The sequence below is a fragment of the Nycticebus coucang genome, chromosome 2 (genome assembly GCF_027406575.1).
Source record: "Nycticebus coucang isolate mNycCou1 chromosome 2, mNycCou1.pri, whole genome shotgun sequence".
Classification (NCBI taxonomy): Eukaryota; Metazoa; Chordata; class Mammalia; order Primates; family Lorisidae; genus Nycticebus; species Nycticebus coucang.
Window position 1 is genome coordinate 88,359,777 of NC_069781.1, and position 23,483 is coordinate 88,383,259.

At 39.2% G+C, this 23,483-nt stretch overlaps 1 protein-coding gene across 4 annotated transcripts in view; it reads right to left on the bottom strand.

Moving 5' to 3' along the window:
- PRUNE2 (prune homolog 2 with BCH domain) overlaps window positions 1-23,483 on the bottom strand; it is a 297,926-nt gene that overhangs the window by 208,122 nt on the left and 66,321 nt on the right. For all 4 annotated transcript variants that reach the window (XM_053575620.1, XM_053575648.1, XM_053575640.1 and 1 more), the window contains exons 5-6: window positions 17,627-17,779; window positions 15,070-15,164 (exon numbers count right to left, since the gene is read on the bottom strand). In XM_053575620.1, coding sequence (XP_053431595.1) covers window positions 15,070-15,164; window positions 17,627-17,779 — 248 coding nt within the window. The remainder of the gene's footprint in view (window positions 1-15,069; window positions 15,165-17,626; window positions 17,780-23,483) is intronic.

The window sequence follows — 23,483 nt, forward strand, 5'->3', positions numbered from 1 at the left end:
AAACGTGAGAACTTCAGCTACAATCAATTACCTCATGAAGAGATAAATTTCTACTACATGCAAGTGATAGGCACTCCCCTAAAATTCTAGCTACTTTATACTTACACCCAACAACATGTGAATTGTATAGTGCACCCCCTATATGTGCCATACTGTGGTAGACACAGAACAGAGGGTTTTTAAAAGAAAATCTGATACTTCATGTCATAGTCTTACCTACCAGAGCGATTTTTGTCTTCTTTGGTAAATATTCTCCAAAGAACGTTCCTTTCCCCTCCTTGCCTCCCTAGAAGCACCTGCCCCTCCCCCAGGCCTAATTCCCAGCAGTGGGTAGAGCTGACTTGTAACCATTGGCAAGAGCCGATTGTTAGGTTTTCAGGATGTTGGCAAAACCATTGTTTGCAAATTTAATACAGCCACCATCAAATTACACGATTTATGTTAAAAATTATATTAAAAACAAAACCAATAAATCCACCAACTATTTTCTAATTATTCTATTACAGTCAATATTATCAATGCCCTTGAGACTATTTACATCTGTTGTGTCCACGTGATAGAAACACTATACAATGGTCTGCTTCTGCATATCTCTTCCCAACTTTGTTGTGATGATCTAACACTAATGCCTTACAACTGGGCCATGATAAGAGTATTTACAGTGTGAAAACTGTCAAGAACTACAAATCAGATCTTGTTTTATTGGTCAAGGCCAGGGGTTGGTAAGGCATGGTCTCCTTGCTTACTACAGGCTTGTGACCTAAACACTTTCAAATAGTTGTTGAATTCCTCCTACGTAATAGACTGAATTTTGGCTATTGGGCTACAAAGCCAAAAATATTTACTACCTGGCCCTTTTCAGAAAAAAAAAATTGCCCAGTCCTGGTCTATACAGGCCCTAAAGTTCACGTGCAATTTAAAATTTAAGAAAGTAATGGAGAGAAAGTTAATAATGCAGATTAAACTTAAAAGCGTGTTGTGTCTGTAGCCATCACATGTGAATAACACCAAACAAATAACCATGAGTAATTTTTATTTTAGTATTCGAAAACTATTCTTCAATTAAGCAAAGAAGTCCTTCATGTTGTTAATAAACAAGTGAAGTTCAAACATAGGTCTTCATTGTTTTCACTTTGTTGTTAAGGAAAATAAAAACATCAACTACATCCTGTGGGAACGAGTCATTCCTCAATCACAATGCAAAAGTTGCATAAAAATTAGTTCATTCTACAAAAATAAACTAGCTTTATTATATTTATAATAAAAGAATAAAGGACATATTATATATATATATTTTTCTCATTAAACTTTGTTTTAATGGGTCTCAAAATTCTGTGACAGATTTTTGGTCATGTTGTTTCCATTAAAAAGTACTGATTTTAAAAACTAATAACTTAAAACCGCCACACAAAAAGAAACAAATGGTCCACAAAACATTTTCCTTTCCTTCTGAAGGTTTTATGATGCATTGTTATCATTAACCAGTCTTTTGCTATTAAACTTAAATGGCCAATTGAAACAAATAGTTCGGAGACTGTTCTTCCACCACTGATTAAGACTGGGTGGCAGGTATTAGAGATAATATTCATTTAGCCTTCTGAGCTTTCTGGGCAGACTTGGTGACTTTGCCAGCTCCAGTAGCCTTCTTGTCCACTGCTTTTTTCTTTTTTATTGTTAAATCATAGCGGTGTACATTTGTGCAAACAAGGGGTACAATGTGCTGGTTTCATATACAATCTGAAATATTCTCATCAAACTTTTCAACGTAGCCTTCATGGCATTTTCTTAGTTATTGTATGTAGACATTTGTATTCTGCCTGTAGGTTTCGCCTGTACCCATTCTAAGATGCACCGCAGGTGTGGCCCCACCCATCACCCTCCCTTCACCCTAACCTCCCCCCTCCCTTCCCCTTTCCCCATATTCTTGAGCTATAGTTGGGTTATACCCTTCATATGACAAATATAAGTTAGCTTTATAGCAGGGCTGAGTACATTCGATAATTTTTCTTCCATTCTTTTTTTTTAATTATTATTAAATCATAGCTGTGTACATTAATGTGATCATGAGGCACCATACACTGGTTTTATAAACAGTTTGACACATTTTCATCACACTGGTTAACATAGCCTTCCTGGCATTTTCTTAGTTATTGTATTAAGACATTTATATTCTACATTTACTAAGTTTCACACGTACCCTTGTAAGATGTACCACAGGTGTAAGTAATCCCACCCATCACCCTCCCTCCGCCCATCCTCTACCCTCCCTCCCCCCCTTCCCCATATTCTTATATATGTTATAAGTTATAACTGGGTTATAGCTTTCATATGACAGTAATAAAGTAGTTTCACAGTAGGGCTGAGTACATTGGATACTTTTTCTTCCATTCTTGAGATACTTTACTAAGAAGAATATGTGCCAGTTCCATCTGTGTAAACATGAAAGAGGTAAAGTCTCCATCTTTCTTTAAGGCTGCATAATATTCCATGGTGTACATATACTGCAATTTATTGATCCGTTCATGGGTGGACAGGCACTTGGGCTTCTTCCATGACTTAGCAATTATGAATTGGGCTGCAATAAACATTCTGGTACAGATGTCTTTGTCATATTATGAATTTTGGTCTTCTGGGTATAAACCTAGTAAAGGAATTATAGGATCAAATGGCAGGTCTATTTTTAGGTCTCTAGGTATTCTCCAAACATCCTTCCAGAAGGAACGTATTAGTGTACATTCCTACCAGCAGTGTAGAAGTGTGCCCTTTTCTCCACATCCACGCCACATCCCTGGTTCGGGGATTTTGTTATGTGGGCTACTCTTACTGGGGTTAGGTGATAACTCAAAGTAGTTTTGATTTGCATTTCTCTGATGATTAAGGATGATGAGCTTTTCTTCATGTGTCTGTAGATCATGCGTCTGTCTGCTTTAGAGAAGTTTCTCTTCAAATCCTTTGCCCACCCTGAGATGGGATCACATGTTCTTTTCTTGCTAGTATGTTTGAGTTCTCTGTGGATTCGGGTTATTAAACCTTTATCAGAGGTATAACCTGCAAATCTTTTCTCCCATTCTGAGGGCTTTCTGCTTGCTTTACTTACTATGTTCTTGGCTGTGCAGAAGCTTTTTAGTTTGATCAGGTCCCAGTAACGTATTTTTGATACTGCTTCAATTGCCTGGGGAGTCCTCCTCATAAAATATTCACCCAGGCTGATTCCTTCAAGAGTTTTCTCTGCACTTTCTTCAAGTATTTTTATAGTTTCATGTCTTAAGTTTAAATCTTTTATCCAGTGAGAGTCTATCTTAGGTAACGGTGAGTGAGTCCAGATGCAAGTCCAGTTTCAGTCTTCTACAGATTGCCAGCCAGTTCACCCAGCACCATTTGTTAAATAGGGAATCTTTTCTCCACTGAATGTTTTTAATTGGCTTATCAAAGATCAAATAATGGTACTAGCTGGATTCATCTCTTGGTTCTCTATTCTGTTCCAGACATCTACTTCTCTGTTTTTATGCCAGTACCATGCTGTTTTGATCACTATTGATTTATAGTACAGTCTCAGGTCTGGTAGCGTGATCCCTCCTGCTGTGTTTTTATTGCTGAGTAATGTCTTGGCTATTCAAGGTTTTTTCTGATTCCATATAAAACGAAGTATTATTTTTTAAGATCTTTAAAGTATGACAGTGGAGCTTTAATAGGGATTGCATTAAAATAATATATTGCTTTGGGTAGTATGGACATTTTAACAATGTTGATTCTTCCCATCCATGAGCATGGTATGTTTTTCCATTTGTTAACATCTTCAGCTATTTCTTTTCTTAAAGTTTCATAGTTCTCTTTATAGAGATCTTTGACGTCCTTTGTTAGATAAGCTCCCAAATATTTCATCTTCTTTGGCACTACTGTGAAAGGAATAGAGTCCTTGACTGTTTTTTTGGCTTGGTTATTGTTGATATATGTAAAGGCTACAGATTTATGAGTGTTGATTTTGTAGCCTGAGACATTGCTGTATTCCTTGATCACTTCTAAAAGTTTTGTAGTTGAATCCCTAGTGTTTTCCAGATATACGATTCATGTCATCTGCAAAGAGTGAAAGTTTAATCTCTTCTGACCCTATGTGGATACCCTTGATTGCCTTTTCTTCCCTAATTACAATGTTAAAGAGTAATGGAGACAATGGGCAACCTTGCCTGGTTCCTGAACTAAGTGGAAATGATTTCAGTTTAACTCCATTCAATATAATAGTGGCTGTGGGTTTGCTGTAGATGGCCTCTATTAGTTTAAGAAATGTCTAATCTATACCAATCTTCTTAAGTGTTCTGATCATGAAGACATGCTGGATATTATCAAAAGCTTTTTCAGCATCAATCAAGAGAATCATATGGTCTTTATTTTTTAGTTTGTTTATGTGCTGAATTATATTTATAGATTTACGTATATTGAACCAGCCTTGAGACCCTGGGATAAATCCCACTTGGTCATGGTGTATAATTTTTTTGATGTGCTGTTGGATTCTGTTTGTTAGGATCTTATTATTTTTGCATCAATATTCATTAGTGATATTGGTCTATAATTTTCTTTTCTTGTTGGGTCTTTCTCTGGTTTAGAGATAAAGGTTATGTTTGCTTCATAGAATGTGTTGGGTAGTATTCCTTCTTTTTCTATATTTTGAAAGATATTTAGTAATATAGGTACTAGTTCTTCTTTAAAGGTTTGGTAGAATTCTGACGTAAAGCCATCTGGTCCTGGGCTTTTCTTTTTAGGGAGATTTTGTATAGTTGATGCTATTTCAGAACTTGATATAGGCCTGTTCAACATTTCCACTTTGTTCTGGCTAAGTCTTGGTAGGTGGCGTACTTCCAGGTATTGGTCGATTTCTTTCAGATTTTCATATTTCTGAGAGTAAAGTTTCTTGTAATATTCATTAAGCATTTTTTTGAATTTCTGAGGGGTCTGTTGTTATTTCATCTTTACCTTTTGTGATTGATTAAATTAGAAATTTTACTCTTTTGGGCAGCACCTGTGGCTCAAGGAGTAGGACGCCGGTCCCATATGCCAGAGGTGGTGGGTTCAAACCTAGCCTCGGCCAAAAACCAAATAAATAAATAAATAAAAGAAATTTTACTCTTTTTTCCTGGTTAGGTTGGCCAAAGGTTTATCTATTTTATTGATCATTTCAAAAAACCAACTTTTGGATTTATTGATCTGTTGTACAACTCTTTTGTTTTCAATTTCATTTAATTCTGCTCTGATTTTGGTCATTTCTTTTCTTCTGCTGGGTTTCTCCAGTTGCTTGAGATGTCCCATTAAGTTGTTAACTTCCTCTCTTTCCGTTTTCTTGAGCAAGGCTTGCAGTGCTATAAATTTCCCTCTTAGGACTGTCTTTGCAGTATCCCAGGGGTTCTGATAATTCATGTCTTCATTGTTTTTTTGTTCCAAAAATTTGGTGATTTCCTTATTAATCTCGTCTATAACCCATCTATCCTTCAGCATGAGGTTGTTTAGCTTCCATGTTTTTGTATGGGTATGCAGGTTCCTGTTGTTTTTGAGTTCAACTTTTATTCCATGATGGTCTGAGAAGATGCAAGGAATAATTTCTATTTTTTAAAATTTGCTGAGGTTACATTTCTGGCCTAGGATGTGGTCGATTTTGGAGTATGTTCCATCGGCTGATGAGAAGAATGTGTATTCAGTTTTGTTGGGATGAAATGTTTTGTAGATGTCTATTAAGTCCAGTTGTTGAATGGTTAAGTTTAAATCTAAGATTTCCTTTCTTAGCTTCTTTTTGGAGGATCTATCCAGCTCTGCTAAAGGGGTGTTAAAATCTCCAACTACTATTGTACTGGAGGAAATCAAGTTGCCCATGTCAGAGTTTCTCTTATAAAATGAGGTGCATTCGGGTTGGGTACATAAATATTAATAATTGAAATCTCATCATATTGAGTATTACCTTTAACAAATATGAAGTGTCCATCCTTATTCTTCCTTATTTTGGTTGGTTTAAAGCCTATTGCATCTGTGAATAGGATTGCAATGCCTGCTTTTTCTGTTTTCCATTTGCCTGAAGTATAGATGACCATCCCTTCACCTTGAGTTTATATTTGTCTTTTAATGTAAGATTAGATTCTTGTATGCAACAGATATCTGGCTTGAGTTTTTGTATCCAGTCAGCCAACCTGTGACTCTTTAGAGGACAATTTAAACCATTCACATTAATTAAGAATATTGATAAGCCTTTCGAGAATCTAGTGGACATTTTTAATCCTTTTGTGACTGTGGGAGTTGGAATTTGATCAAAATTTTCTGGGTGGGTTTATTTTTGTGGTGGTGGTCTTTATGGAGGATAGGTCCTGAGAATATCCTGGAGAGCTGGTTTAGTTATGGCAAATTTCTTCAACATGTGAATGTCATTAAAGTATTTAATTTCTCCATCATAAATGAAACTCAGTTTAGCTGGGTACAGGATCCTGGGTTGAAAGTTTTTTTGTTTTAGGAGATTAAAAGTCAATGACCATCTTCTTCTAGCTTGAAAAGTTTCAGCAGAGAGATGTGCAGTTATTCTAATATTCTTCCCCTTGTAGGTAAAGGTTTTCTTTCATCTGGCTTCTTTCAGAAATTTCTCCTTCATATAAACTTTATTGAAATTGATTATGATGTGTCTGGGGGATGTCTTATTTGGGTTGAGTCATGCTGGAGTTCTGAAACTGTCTGCTATCTGAATTTCAGAATCTTTTGGCATGTCTGGAAAGTTCTCCTTCATAATCTCATGGAGAAGAGACTCTGTGCCTTTTGAAGCCACTTTGTCGCTTTCGGGGATCCCTATAAGATGAATAGTGGTTTTCTTTGAATTATCTTAGAGCTCTCAGAGAGTAATCTGTTTTTGCCCTCCATTTCTCTTCCTCTTTGAGAGTTTGGGAGCATTCGAAAGCTTTGTCTTTAATGTCAGAAATCCTTTCTTTTGCTTGCTCCATTCTGTTACTGAGGGATTCTACTGTGATTCTCAGATCTTTTGAGGGCTGCAACATCTTGTCTCAATGTGTCAAAATCTTTGGTCATTTGGTCTTTGAATTTGTTTGATAAACTGAAGGCTGAAGTTGAGCGTGGTATCACCATTGATATCTCCCTATGGAAATTTGAGACCAGCAAATACTATTTTACTATCATTGATGCCCCAGGACATAGAGACTTTATCAAAAACATGATTATAGGCACATCTCAGGCTGACTGTGCTGTCCTGATTGTTGCTACTGGTTTTGGTGAATTTGAAGCTGGTATCTCAAAGAATGGGCAGACCCATGAGCATGCCCTTCTGGCTTATACACTAGGTGTGAAACAACTAATTGTTGGTGTTAACAAGATGGATTCCACTGAGCTGCCCTACAGCCAGAAGAGATACGAGGAAATCATTAAAGAAGTCAGCACTTACATTAAGAAAATTGGCTACAACCTTGACATGGTAGCATTCGTGCCAATTTCCAGTTGGAATGGTGACATGTTGGAGCCAAGTGCAAACATGCCTTGGTTCAAGGGATGGAAAGTCACCCAAAAGGATGGCAATGCCAGTGGAACCACGCTGCTTGAAGCTCTGGATTGCATTCTGCCATGAACTCGTCCAACCGACTAGCCCTTGCATCTGCCTCTGCAGGATGTCTACAAAATTGGTGGTATTGGTACTGTCCCTGTGGGCCGAGTGGAGACTGGTGTTCTCAAACCTGGCATGGTGGTCACCTTTGCTCCAGTTAATGTTACAACTGAAGTAAAGTTTGTTGAAATGTACCATGAAGCTTTGAGTGAAGCTCTTCCAGGAGACAATGTGGGCTTCAACGTCAAGAATGTGTCTGTCAAAGATGTTCGTTGTGGCAATGTTGCTGGTTATAGCAAAAATAAATCCCAAACAATAAAGAAAAAAAGAATTCCATTATAAGTCATTTTGAGGTAAATAGGTTTTACAGACTTTATTTTAGTGTCTTTAAATTATTTTTGGCCATCTGCAAAAGGAGCTATCTACATGTAAATTGGAAAAATTCTAAGTATTATAAGCTTTAGCCACTTGGTACAATTTTTCAAAGACAAATGTTGACATTGACACGTACATATAATAAACCATTCTTTAATCAAAGATTTTCAATTCTCTCATCTCAGTTACATCTCATTACCAAGAACCACTCATAGAACAATAGGAATGAGAGTCCACATCCACTTTCTTGGGTCCATGTTTCACTTTTTCATCCTGCACTTGTCCTCCAGAAGCCAGGAATTGTTAGCTCTAAATTACTTTCCAAGTGCCTCACAAAGACTGATTGTTCAGTTTGCACAAGGACCATATTTGTCATTTGCTTTAAGTCCCTTTGGACTCTTCAGCCAAACATGAATTGAGAATTCCTACCACCTCAGCTACTCAGGATTTTGTTATTTGAAGTTACTATAGTGCTCAAAGTTAATACTGCTTCATTTTAATAAAAAAAATTTTCACTAACTGATTGGGATCCTGTGTTTTCAACAAAAATTTTGAAAAGGCTAAATGAAAGCTCTGTTTCAACATAAATTTAAAAAAGCTAAATCAGAATACCCATGTTGTTGAATTCTGGAGATAGTCTGAGAAAAAACATAAGATTTTTCTCATTCCTACGTGGTGTGTCCTCTCCAATCCCTTGCCCCATAATTCTTTTGCCTATTGCTTTTATCTACTTGACTTTTTGTGGCAAATCTCCTCTATCTTGGGGGCCAATAATAGCTTCACTATCAGCACTTGAAATGTGAAGGATGTTTATAGTTTAAAAGTAAAATGCTTTTTTAAAGAAGCAAAGATGTAAAGATAAAGAGGAAGAAAGTTTGCTACCAGGAGTATGGAGAGGAAGATTGCTAACACTCTTCACAGTACAAAGAGATATAAAGGACAATGGAAACTAAGAAGGCCGATGGGTGGTAAGGGATAAAAACTTACATATCAAGTACAATGAACACTAGCTGGTGACATACATACACTTGACTTCAGCATTATACAATGTCCATGTAATTAAAATATTTGTATCCCCTTAATATTTTGAAATTTTAAAAAAGAAAAGATAAACAAGAACATCTACAAAAAAATGCTTAGAAGAGTGCCAACTAAGGATCGGGCAAGGCTGTCATATGGGGCAGTGACTGACACCTGAGGACCTACTAGTGGACTCCTGAGCAGGCTCAAGTTCTATATGTGTCTTACATTTTTGGTACTGTGTTTCCAATAGTGCACCCAGTGCTGGGGCAGGACCAACCTGCATTTGGTCCTGGCTATACATTAGACAAATGATTTAACCTCTCTATCTATTTATCCTATAAACTGGTTCTTCTTTCTGGATGCATTACTTGACTATATTTCCCAACCTCTTTCCAGTTAGATGTGACCACATGGCTCAGTCAATGAAACATAAGTAAAACTGATAGTGTCACATCCAGACCAGATCCATAAAGATCTCCACCTTGGCCCTCCAAGCTCTTCTTTCTTTTAGAATATAGGATGGAAATGGCCTCAAGGTAACCTTAGAAGCCACATTTTGAAGATGGTCTCTGAATCAACCCAGTCCTCGTAGCTGAGAACACCAAATGAGATTGCTGCATAAGGAAAAAATAAACTTCTGGGTTGAGTTGCTGAGATTTTGGGTTTATCTGTTCCAGTTACTGGAGCTACCTTAACCAATGCAGGTGTAATTCTGAGTACCCCACCTTCTGCTTAGAAAGTTACGAGAGATAATGCTTATAAAGTCTTAGTCTACTGTCTGGTACACAGTGAGTACTCATCTTCAATTATCAACTTGTACTGCAGCAAAGAAGAGTTTACAGAACTGAACCCAGAAGGAAATGGAAGCACTTAGGATTGAGAACCTGGAAGACAGTTTGCACGAATTTCCACAGGTTGGCAGAATAGCTTTGAAAAGTTACCTTTTCAAAATACTTCAATTTTGAAGAATATCTTAATCAAAAATAACATAAGCTCCCCCAAAAGAGACCATGGATTCCATCACAAAATAAGGGAGGTAAGTAGTCTACAGGTACCTTTAGCTTGGCCTCCAAAAGTCTCCAGGCTCAAACAATGAGAAACCATATTTGGTATCTAAAATTGGTAAGCCATATTTCAGACTGATTTGCTTAGTCTTAAATGCCTGGTTACAATAAGTCAATTATGCTTCACCAAAGCCCAAGTAAAGTTTCCTTTAATCATGGAGGAGTTTAACAGAGATCCTGAGAATTCATTTTGGTCTATGCCCTGAAGGCTGATGGAAAATGTTGATATTTTTCCCTCTGCACTGTTCCAAGGTGCAGCATGGCTGGTGGAATGAGTCAGAGGTCTCTGAGTTCTTTACCAGAATGCATCCCATGTGTTCCCCAGCCCAGGTCTCAAATAGCAGAGTGGCTGGCTATGAGGAGGTCCCAGGTTGAGAGCACAGCAGAAGCAAAGCCCAGAGCCCCAGAGAGAAAACAGACCTGAACACTTCGCTCAGACGCCAGCTCTGAATAAAAGAGACACAATTTCAGCAATTGAAAGTCTTTACTGTTCCTCATTTAAAGACAATAAATTTAATTTTTTTTTTTAAAGTGGGAGCAACAGATAAAATATGCTTAGTAGGCAACAGGTTCATGCAGATAGTCTTATTACAAGCTGTATTCTTTTCAGTTGTCTGGAAAATGACTACTTTCATGATAATATATGTTATGGGTTAAATTTTGTTCCACAAAACATTTTATGTTGAAGTCCTAATCCCAGCACCTCAGAATGTGACCTAATTTATAGGATATAGGCGTGTTGTAGTAAGATGGGCCCTAATCTATTACAATTGCTGCCCTTATATAAAGGGGAAATTGGGACATAGAGACATGCATAGGGAGAAGGTGGTATGAAGATGAAGGCAGAGGTGACACTTAAGATTGCCAGCAAAATATCAGAAGCCAGGTGAGAAGCATGGAACAATTTCTTTCTCCAGGCTTCAAGGAATTTATCCTACCAACACGTTGATCTTAGCCTTCTAGCCTCTAGAACTGTGAGACAATAACTTTCTTTTGTTTGAGTCACCCAGCTTGTGATTTGTTATGCCAGCCCTAGCAAATCAATACAGTATGTATGTAAGAATAAGTCATAGCACAATTGATCATAATAAAAAGTGACCAAGTTGTTGCCTGGTTATTGTCCTTCCTGAGCAAAGATGCTAACAACTTACAGTCTTTCAGGAGATGCTTAAAGAAAGTGTAATAATGTTTGGTATCAGCAAGGGAGCCATTAATGTGGTACCACAGTGAGCAAACTTGCTTTGGTGGCACCTCATTAGAATGAAAAAAGCTGTTTCTTCCTTTTAACATTCTAACATACTGCTTTCTAACATACTTATTCCTAGGGAATAAACTAGGTCCAAGAATAATCATTACCATTCTACTGGCAAAGGAATAAAGGCAAAGTTTGTTCTAGTTAAGCATGTTCTTGGGTATCCATAAACTCTTCTGTTAATCAAATCAGCAAGCAATGAAAATGGCCCAAAGTATCAGGCCTAGCAATAATCAGTGAAGTGGATGTCAATACGTGATGTGCATTCCCCACAAGATGCGTGCTACATTCAGACTTGGGTGGCCTGGGGGCCAAGAGAAATGGGACTGCAGCATCTTTTCCTACAGTCCTCCTGGAAGAGGGGCTGCCCTCTGGCCCTGTCTCTGATAAGGCCATTTCTGCTCACCACTCATTAAAGTCACATCCATTCTGACCTTACACATTGAGCAAAGCAATGAAACTCTATATTATTACAATCAACTGCTTTTTATGGTAGTTCGTTCAGCAATTTATATAACTTTGATCAGGTTACATCTATCATTTGTGAGATATACCAAATAAAAATCAGAGACAAAGGGTTCAGAAGTCACCCCCTTATTGTGTAGAGAGTCAGAGTTAACTTGTCTATCAAAGGCAGTGGTTCCTACCTCCAAAACCAGTGGTTCCCTCTGAATACACACTGAATATGATACAAGGAGACAAATCCTTCTAGTTTTTATGAATGTTCCCACACAAGAAAATTAATTGGGTCACCAGGCAAATAAAGACTATGATACATACAACTGTGGAATTTTAGTGTTGCAAAGGAACATTGAAAATGTAAGGAATCTTCTTTCCCACATCCCTGACTGCTACAGAACCTCCAGTTGGTTTTTTCCAGTGACAACAGCTAACTACTTTGTAATGCCACCCACTCCACTTTTGGAAAGGAGGATATGCAATACTGTCTATAAATATGAGGGCCATTTTTTATCTATCTGACGTCAACCTCCATTCATAACTGTGTGGAAGAAACTGGTTGGAAAGGGGAAAAGTAGGCTGCTTCGAAAGTCTAGCTAGGTAGCTTTGCTTTCCTGGCTGATTTATTTAAATTCAAAAAAAATAAAAATCAGATATCAAAGGGAAAATTACAAACATTAGTAAGTATAACTAGTTATATTAGTATCTACTATGTGCCCAGCCTTGTGCCAGAAAATTGAAGGAAACAGAGGTCAAAGATACCATCATTGCTCTCAATTAACTTAACATATTGTCAAACCATGATCAATTATAAAACAAGTTCAAAATTAATGGAAGACAGATAGCATAAATTGAAATACTCAATTGGTCAGCTAGACTACATTGTCCCAGAGTCCAGAGGCTGATAACACAAAATGGAGAATTCATGAGTCATCATGAAGTGTCTAGGTTACTGTACTTTAGAGGACCAGCAAGACTTAGAAAGTCGTATGAACTGTTTTCTTTGAGCATATACCTAGATTTAAAGGGTAATTATACAACTGCTCCAAAACACAAAGTAAGATTGTGAGGATTCTGTCATTTTATTTACTTATTTATTTGAGACAGAGTCTCACTCTGTCACTCTGAGTAGAGTGAAGTAGTGACATCATCGCTCACTGCAACCTCAAACTCCTGGGCTCAAGCCATCCCCCAGCCTCCCCAATAGCTTGGGACTACAGGTACGTGCCACCCTGCCCGGGTAATTTTTCTATCAATATCTTTTGTACAGACCAGGTCTCACTCTTGGTTAGACTGGTATCAAATTCCTAATCTCAAGTAATCCTCCTGCCTCAGGCTCTCAAAGTGCTTAGCATTATAAGCACAAGACACTGAGACACAATATAAGATTTGGGGGATTCTATCATTATTTTCAAAAGTGAGGTGAATGGATGTGAAAGGAATGCTGAACCATAACTAAATATGAGTACAAACTATGAAAATCCTACCGTATCACAGGAGAATATATAGAGAAAACCAAACACTGCCATTAACTTGGGGATTTTCCCAACTGACAGATTGGATAAATTATGTAAATTTTCTCATTCTACGAAGATATAGACAATGATATTAAAAAGTTCTTTCTTCGTTTTTCAATCACCTTTAATATTCCCATTATGAGAAAGTGAAAAAGCTCCCCGCATCTTCATATACACAAATGTCCTTCTCCCCTCCTCCCAGATCATACGGTGAGTTCAGAGATGTACTTAACCACCTGATTAATTACTGAACCTGTATGTGAATTACTGTCAACATTAAGATGATTGTTTTATCACTTATTCTGCTTGATAAACATTTATAGCTTAACATATCTGACAAAGCCATTAGTATAACCCTATAATATAAATGAAGGTACATTAAAGTTATGGTAAGTCTATAATATTAATAGCCTTAAAATAATTTGCTAACTACAGACAGTTCCCTAAGCAATTACAAGATGTTCTATGTTAATTTAGAAAGGAATTCCAAACAAGGCATTTAAAACCTAATAAGAAGCCATTAAATGTAGGAAGACAGGGTGGGAAGGGGAGAAAGAAAACCCTAAGGCTTGAACCAGTGGAAATGATTCTCAGCGCTACTGACCCTTGTAAGATCCATGCTTTCCTTAGGTTTTCTAGGCACAAAGTAAATTTCTACTTAAAGGTGATTATCTAGTAACTACATCCCAAAGTGAATATATTTTTTGTATTGAATCACATCAACAAATAATTACATAAAGTTTTTATCAATCTGGAAGTTCATAGAAACAGTAGCGTTGCTCTACCGAGTACATAAATGAAAAGGTGTTCTGTAAACTCAGAGGCACTATTCAATGTGACGTTTTCTCTCCAGTACTCATATAGATACATAAACTGAATTATGATGTTAATGAACTGGGTGTAAATTTTACAAAGAGGCACTAGGCTTACACTTGGGTTTTCTGGGGTGTCGACAACAGTATGAACACCTGCTATCCTGTAGAAATACACATGTTGATATACTCATCATCACTACGAGAAAAAAAGAATAGCAACATACATTTCTAAGAATCAAAATATAAATTCCTATAGAGCAAATTTTATCTCCATAAATTTGACCTGGGAGCCCAACCCTAACTTAGAGAAGGCAATATAGCAGTAAAAAAAAAAAACCCTCAGACTTCTGCAAAAGCACAAAAGCACCTTTGTAAAATATAGTTCCCATTAACTAGGTTAATTAAGATTAACATACAAGTCACTGAACACCCCCAAAGTAGGCAAAAGGTAATTTATCAAGGAAACACACAAAGACAAGAGTAGTGTTCATTCGGTGTCATTCATTTAACAGACTGGAAGGAGGTTCCGTATTAATACTTGAGTTGTCACCATTGGTTACCAAAATGGCATGCATCCAAACAGCTTACCAAGGCCAAAGGACAACTTGTTGTTTTAAAGAAAAGTTCTATGAACAATGCAGGGTGGTACATAGAAAATAAAGAAGTGAACCTAACCACATGTATTATAATTGCTATTGAACATGTTAAATATGTACACATACACATAAATGAGGGTGTTTTAGATTTTGTTGTACTAAGACAAACAAAATAGCATTTATCTTGAGAATCCAGGTGTGGCTTGTTTCATTGACAGCATAGTGTTTTCACTTAAAGAAATAACCTGCATTTCAATGCAAATATATCACAAGAAAAGCATTCACAGCAAAAGGCTAATGCTGACTTAAGCGCTGGAGAGTGTTGAATTGCAGTTACTTAGGCTGTAATTGTGTGATATCTATCATTGCTAAAAAAGCATTTCCATCCTTACCTCAAGGTTCATGTTCACATTGCTGATGGCCACTTTTATTTCTCCATCTGACAGTTCCTTTATATCTTTCAACATTGTCTGTTCGATACTTAAACCTGTGAATGAGAGGAAAGAACATTATGCTATATTTGGAGAACTTTTTAAAATAATATCAAGGTATTATTGGAAAATTCACCTTGTTAATTTTAATATTTTCCCCTCTAATTTCACTTCATCTACAATAAACACACACATGTTAAGTCAATAATCACACTAATAGCAACATGTGGTTCAGTTAGGAGCCCAGTGAGAAAGAGAAGTCACCCTTCACTATGCAAAAGAAGGCTCTTTGGTGACAGGACACTTGCAGAGATGTGGGAATGATTGACAGAGTGAATACAAGATGGTGAGACATCCAGAGACCAGTAAAGGATCAAGGGAAACAAACAGAGGTGCCAGAAAAGTAGCACCAAAGCAGAAAAGGGAGCAGGGAAGACTGACTACAGCCTCATTCTCCTTGATCTCACCACCCCTACCCATTACTAAGTCTTCTTGTTGGCCAAACCCAACCAGAAGCCAGTGCCTAGGGATCCCAGAAGATTAAACATGCAGGGGTCAGCCTCTGGACATCCAGAGAGGACAAGGGCAGGGCAGGGATGGGTGGAGGTGGGCAAATGGGGAACTAGCATGACCATGCAAACAAGTCACATATACCAAACCAGGCCATCGTTTGCCTTAAGAATACATTTCAGCAAGCCGTTATATTTCTAGTATAATTTTATCCAAAATACACTTCATAAATGTGACCCATAAAACTGTCATAATTAAGTTGCTCATCCTTGTAATTGGCTCAGGCAATAGAAGTTATTGAATTCCTTAATTGATGGGAGTAATAATCTCAAATGGCTAAATCATCCAGAACTGTTATAGTGGTAGTCAGTTGACCAGTGTGACTCAATGAAATCTATCACAGCAAAATAGAAAAGGGTCTGGCTTGACATCTAATTCTCACTCAGTATAATTACATCTGATTAGGCCTACCCTCGTAGGAAGATGATCCACAGTAAAGGCTAGGAAAGCACATGTACTCTTCCCAGATAGATGTTAAGACATCAGAGCCGACTGCTTGACTTACCCACTGAGAACACACTGCCAATCACAGCAGCACCGGGAAACAGGCACTAAATATTTTTCTGTGACTCAAAAACTGAAAAGCCACACTCTTTCATAGTGCAACATAAAATGATTTATAGATGTAACGTGACATTCAAAGTTTGGTGTCATTTTGAAAATAAGTGACAAAATGCCTACCATCCTGCAGCCATACCAGTGTGTAGGTAACAGATGATACAGCGGACACTGTCGGCACCTGCCCCATTTCTTCAGACTTCCTCCATCAGAGTGGGCTTGACCACCAGCACCTGCACCTCTTTTCCTGAAGGCTTTCTGAGAACTTCTGGGACTGAGTAATCCTTACTATTGCAGGTAAATGTTTAACAACCAGCAACAAAACCTGATTCATAGTGTTTGCCAGTTTCTGTCATATAAATACTCCCTCCATGACAGATCTCCAGCTCCCAGTCCAACATCAACCAACTCACAGAATTCCTGAAAATTTAACCATCAGCTCTTAGAGTGCAGGTGAGGACATTCCTGCACATCTCTGCACCCCTCAGGTAGTATAACCCTGGGGTACAACTTTACACTCTTTCTCGGGGGGTGGGGTGGGGTGGGGATGGTTCTCCAGAGGGGTTAAGCTCTGGTTTCCCAGTGAGCTAACTGGGTGGATACAGCCTTCCATTCCCCCACCAGCTGTGCCTGGGATCACCTGCCAAGAAACTGCTCTGCCTCAGGCTTTGCCCCTGGGGGATCCCAAAACAAGAGAGAAAGTTATGCAATTTAGTGTTTGCACCTTAAAGATAGCTTGTCTGGGTTTAAATGCTGGCCTGGCCCCTTGATGTGTGTTTTTAAAATTGGGAAAGCAAAGAAACCTTTCTGTATTTCAATGTTCTCTCTGGACATGGGGAACAGTAAAGCCCTTGACCTTCAGCATTGTCATGAGGATTAGTAAGATAATCTTTGTGAAGTTATACCCTCAGACCCTTGTACATATCCGGCATTTGATGAGGTATAGCTATTTACTGTTATAAAACTGTTGATTCAGGAAATTCACTGTCCTGACAAAGTCCAGACTTGGAGAACAATTTCATCAGCCTAGCCATCTTCCCTCTCATTCTCTAAAATTAATTAATTTATAAAATTCCATTGTTCTTGACACTGCTCCTGCCACGTGCTCAAAATAGAAAACTGTCAGCTCAGGGATTGAATGTAAAATGATGCATCTGTGGTGTGCACTGCACACGCGCGTGAACCACACATCCAGACTGAAGCCCTCTGGAGAGGCTGCAGAATAGGCTGTCCGTTTCCAGGTGGGCCAACAGTTTGTGCCTGAGACTCTTCCACTAGCATAAGCAGAAGAGAAGAAAGTGAAAAGACACTGAATTTGCCCTTTCAGGCCTGACCACACGCTATACCAAAACCTTTCCTGCTCATAGCAGTGAGAGCTAGGGAGACTCACCCTGAGCACTGAACTGGGTCTCCTGGAGGATGTTAATGATATCCTCTCTTGGAGGCAAGTTAGGAAATTTTTCTTCCAGGACAGTGAGAATTTCCTCCTGCTTCTCTGAGATCTTCTCTGAGTCCATGGCCATCCACTTGAAAAGAATGCTACCTGAAAGGCACAAATAAATACGTCTTTAAACTTTGCAGACCAGCCAAGACGGAGGCCAGGAAAACTGGTGTGTTCTGGCTTCTTGTTTTAAGCTTTCCCTTCCTGTGGACCAGGGGACTCCACAGTACAACATTCGAGAGGCAATTATTAGAAAATCCTTCATATACCATCTTCCCAGACTCATTATTCTCCTGATATTACTGTATATAATTTAACTGACCCTAGCACACTGTATGTTATAGAATTTATGAATAAAGGAGGAAAAGTTATAGCTGCCCCCTTCCCCACACAAACACACAAACAAAATGTACATTAAGTATTTAAATGACATCAAAATAGAGGTTAATGGTAAATTACTTAAAAAATCTAGTCAACACTATTTCCTTCCTTAGAATATAAAAGAAAAACTTTGAGATGGTTTATAAAGCCCTTTATGACCTGGTGTTAGTCTACCTCTCTAATTAATTTTTCAACCTTCAAGGGACCACAGAGAATACTGTTCCCTCTTAGCACATTATCAATTTCACATACAAACTTCCTCTTTTTCACAACTAAATGATGCATAATCCCACTGTCAATAGCTAAGAAGTCTGACAAAGCGGTTAACCTGAAGTTCATTTCTGATCTTCCCAAGGATCATACATGATTTTGAAGTAAACAGATTCAGAATTCATGAGTAGGATCTAAATCACAAGTCTAGATTGCAAAGCAATTTGCCAGTATGAATGACCTCTCACAAACTCCTGGATTTCTATGAATGATCTCACATTGAAAGAGGAGTTACCGTCTATTACAGGCACATCTTCTGCACTCCAGCCCAATGGACACAGAGTCATGGGGGGAGAGAGAAGCTGTGCTTATTGATGAACAATTCAGCTCTCTAAAAATCCCCATTCTCTTGATACTCAAGGCACTAGCTTCTCTCTAGCTTTTAGTGTAGCCTTAAGGTCAATCATAGAAGAGGGAAAATGGAAAACAAAGGGGAGGAATGGATGCAAAAGGGGGAATGGGAAATAAAGAATCCAGTAAGGGAAAACGGTGGTACCCAATTTAAACACGTGGCCTGAGACCCACATGACCTAGAGATAAGGTCTACTTTTGCCATTAAACATGCTGAAACGTCCCAAGTAAGTCATCCAGCCTCTCTTGTTACCATTTGCCCATTTTTAACAGAAATAATACTGCTTTCCCAGTTCACACTGTTATACTGAGAATCAAATGAATGTAAAGATCATGATCCAAAGTAAATACTGCCAAATGTATTTAAAGCATTTCTTCACAATTACTGAGCACTTATTACAAGTTGAATGGACACTAGATGGTAATGATTTAAGACTGCATTAGAGATAACCTTACCTCTTATAGCTCATGGTAGTCTATAATTAAATACACGCATTTTCAATATAAAAGAATACGAACTGTCACTGGGGAAATACACAGTACTCTGGATGTAGGGCCAGAGAAGTCTTGAGACTGAAGGACATCTAGGCCCTTAAGGCAAAGCTGAAGGAAGGGGGAGAGCATAACCTAGACAGATCATGTGCAAAGGCACTGGGGTGGGAGGGAATTAGGCCAGTTCAAGGAATGGAAAGCAAATACTTAGAGGTTGATACATGATTTTAAGGGGAAAAAAGGTTGAAAAATTAATTAAAGAAGTAGACTAACACCAGGTCATAAAGGGCTTTATAAACCGTCTCAAAGTTTTTCTTTTATATTCTAAGAGAATGGGAGTCTTTAAAGAGTTTTAAATAGGGGAAGTAACATGTTCAAATTTATGTGCTATAGGAATCACTCTGGCTATCACATAAGTAATAAATTAGACAAGGAATATTGGGAAGGTCAGTAAGAAGGTTTTTTTGGATGAGAACTAAGAAAGAACAGTCATTCTGTACAGAATTGGACAAATTCAGTTTGAACAATCATTTGAGGACGGAGGGTGGCAATTGGATTTTTTGAATACCCTGTGTTCTGTCAATTTCTGGCATAAAATCTAAAATGTAAAGATGATTTGTCCACTCATTATTAAGGTAATGGTGAATATGAATTTTCAAAAGTTCCTCATCTGCCTAGCTCTGGTAGACTACTTGTACCAAGAACAAGGATAAAAGCTAGATCAAATCTAAAATAACAACGATGATAATCATCTGTGAAGACATTACAGAGTTACCCCCAAGTGACTGCCTTAGAACTAAGGTCCTGGGGAGCAGGTAAGAGCAGTAGGTGGACCTCCCTGGTGTGTTCTGGCAACATTTGGTGTTGCTTTTCCCCTTGGGGCATTTGTTAATTCACAAGTTACAGCCAATGGGCTTAATACCATCCTCCAAGGTGGTGGATAGTTGGGAAAAGAATTTCATGATGCACCATGGAAGGCAAAAGCAAACACCTTTTATTGAAAGATTTAAAATGTAAGTTGAAATATTGACAGTGAAAGTATGCTCTTTTAAGAGAGAGGGAGTGGGAAGACATGAAAAGAACAGCTTCATCCAAAGGAAGAGGCTTTTGGTCTTTTTCACTAATTGAGGAGAGTATTCAAGGCTAAGGGGTTGGTTTTTATTAAGAATTTGGGGAGGGAGGCAGAGCGTGATGGCGGACAGGACGGACGTGTAGCCCACTTCTCCCAAGTCATCAGGTGAGAGAAAGAGGAGTCTGAACCCTTTCCCCATGTGGATTATTGGTGTGGACAGACAGGTGGAGACATGCAGCGAATTGGCGGATTGCTGTATATGAGGTGTAATTTAAAACCACGGACTCTGGACTCTGTTGTAGAGATTTTCCCTGCTTGGCCGTGCTGATCGGCGGGCCCCTCCCTCACAGAGGACAACAGCCTGCAATTCCTAGCAAAACCCAATTGACGAAAATTTATTCCTGAGCTGAGTGTGGCACCCAAAAGGGGAGCCAGTCAGAACCAGAAGGTGCTAAGCAACCCGATAGAATATTGAAGGGAAGGGATCCCGCCCAGGAAACAGACATTTTGAATTATCCGAAATGGCAGATACCTTCCCCCACAACAACAGGAGTGATTAAATAGACGGGACCATTCCTGGTAGGGAATATTGGAGTGGGCTGGCAGTTCAGGCTGTGCGGTGAACTGGTGGGTGGCTGGACTCAAAAGTCCAGATTCAAGTGAGACTCTGAGCCACAAAAACTGAGAAGAAGATTTCTGTGTGCTACAGCAGCGGGGCCGCAAGAGCCAGCAGCAGCTAAAGCCAGCAGCGGCCAGCACCCTCCCCCACAGCCAATTGCAGTTGCCAGTCTGCAGGAGAATGTGGGAGCAAAGTGGAAAGATTTGTGAAGCATGGACTCTTGCACTGAGATGGGAGGTCAGATAGGAGTGTTGTCTGGAACAGAGCAGCTGGGGTTACACAACAATTAGGTAATAAACTTTTACAGAAACTTCAAAATGTCGACTGGCCAGGTAGGGTGGTTAACATGGTAACAGTATTAACTGTGAATCAGGGATAAGCCTGGGAACCACTCACAGCACTACCTGGTGTCCTGAAAGTATATTGCATTATAAATATATTCCTACAAAAGTCGTTTCCTACATCATACATACAGATGGATATTCCTACATATATACAAGAATAACACTTTTGTGATTGCGGCCTTTTTTTTTCTTTCCTCACTATTTTCTTGCAAGAGCTATTGTTAATTTATATATATTTATATAGTACCTATTTATTTTATATATATAGTACCTATTTATTTTTTCTATTTTTAATTTTTTCTTTCTTCTTTTTTAACATTTTTATGAACACCACTTTTTTTTTTTTACTCTTCCTTCTCTCTTCTTCTTCTTCCCTCCTTATGGTTTCTGAGAGTGCTTACATCAGATTTTTAGAGGTTTTTTTGTTTGTTTGTTCATTTTGTTTATATGATTTTTACCATTTTTTTCAATTATTTTACCATTATCATTATTTTTATTGTTGTTGTTGTCGATGTTATCTGTATGTCTATGTGTTTCTGATTGTTTGTGCATCTATGGCCTCGTGTGTCTGGTAGCCTTTTTATCTGTTTATTTGCTTATTTGGTCTCAATGAGTTTGGTGTTTCGACCTGTAATTCTGAGCCCCCAGCACTCCCCTCCACTCTCATTCTGAGGTCTGGAGGCCTGTCCCCCAGGAGTCGAGATTCTTGGGTGATTTTTCCAGGGGCGTGGACAGGGCCTCGACCGCAGCTGGTCAGTGCTGATTCTGTGGCATGGGAGTGAGGAGACGATGGTTGGCTGAGAGGGAATCACGCCGGAACGGCAGTGCCCCAAGGCGCAGAGCAGCTGCCGTTTTTGACAACAATAAGGCCAACCCCCGGATATCCTGAAGCCACACCCCCTGTCTCCCTGGGCAACCAGAGGAGGCCAGGTATCTTCTCAGATGGAAATCACCATGGAACAGACCTGAGGCTAAAACACAGGCTCTGTGAGTAAAGGGTTTGCCTGAGGCAGTATCGGCCTGGGTAGAGTGCGGGCACTAGAAAACACACACACAGAGCCAGGAAATTCCCAGGGCGAGGCTGACCCAGAGGACTACTTTACTGAGCCTAAGACACACCCAGCCCTCAGGGGATCATCAGCCTATAGACAAAGGAAGGCAGGAGGCTAGAGCTGACAGCTAACTGTGCTGCGAATACAAACTTGCAGGAGTAAAGACAGGGTCTGAGGCACAGGTTCTGGGAACTCAAAGCAGCTCCTCTTCTACAGAGGAATTTAGCAGCGACAGAAACAAACTCCCACGAAGTTGTTCTGTTCTACCAGTAACATCAATCAGAGACGGGCTGGAACTGAGTGAACACCCCTCAGCCTCCATCAAGTGCCCGAGGTTGTCAGGCCTCACCGCTCCCTACTGGATAGAGGCAGAGAGCAGCAGCCTGGCTGAGGAGATACAGACTTCCTTATGATTCAGGCAGGTGCAAACCTCTGGAATATCTGCTCACTGGAGACAACTGGGTCACAGCCCTGCGCAGCTATCAGTGACTAGGTGTGACAGAGGTGCAAGATGAGGTAGGAGGCATCAACCTTCCCAGACAAATCTATTTGCTGGGAAGTCCTCCTGACTTCACGGAGCACCGGAGTAAGTCATATCTGAGTTGTCACCAGACCCCTGTGATACAGTTGCCAGAGACCTTTGTAACTCTCCCACTTGAGACAGGTGCTGATTGAGACAATTGATTTAGATCTTTTGAACTGAGCCAATGGCCTAAGGACTATTCAAGTGGTGCCCTGGGTGTATGGCTGTAGGAAGGTTTGATTTTCCTCTTCCAATTGTCACCTGTGGGGGGCGGGGTGACTTAATTGCTGGTATTTCTCCACCGCTGAGACTTCAACTCAGAGTAACTATTTCACTAGGGTCGAACAGAGACCAGCTGAAATCAAGACAGAACCACTTAGCCCCGCCACACCAAACAGGTCCCCAGTTTCTCAGGCCATAACACTGTACGGGTCCTTGACAAAGCTCCAGGGGAAAAGTCAAACGGTGTAAAGTAATCATGGGGTGGAAACAGCGGAAAAACTCTGGTAACATGAATAACCAGAATAGATCAATTCCCCCACTGCTTGTTAATCCATTCCTGGGTTGGTGGGCATTTAGGCTGTTTCCACATTTTGGCGATTGTAAATTGAGCTACAATAAACAGTCTAGTACAAGTGTCCTTATGATAAAAGGATTTCTTTCCTTCTGGGTAGATGCCCAGTACTGGGATTGCAGGATCAA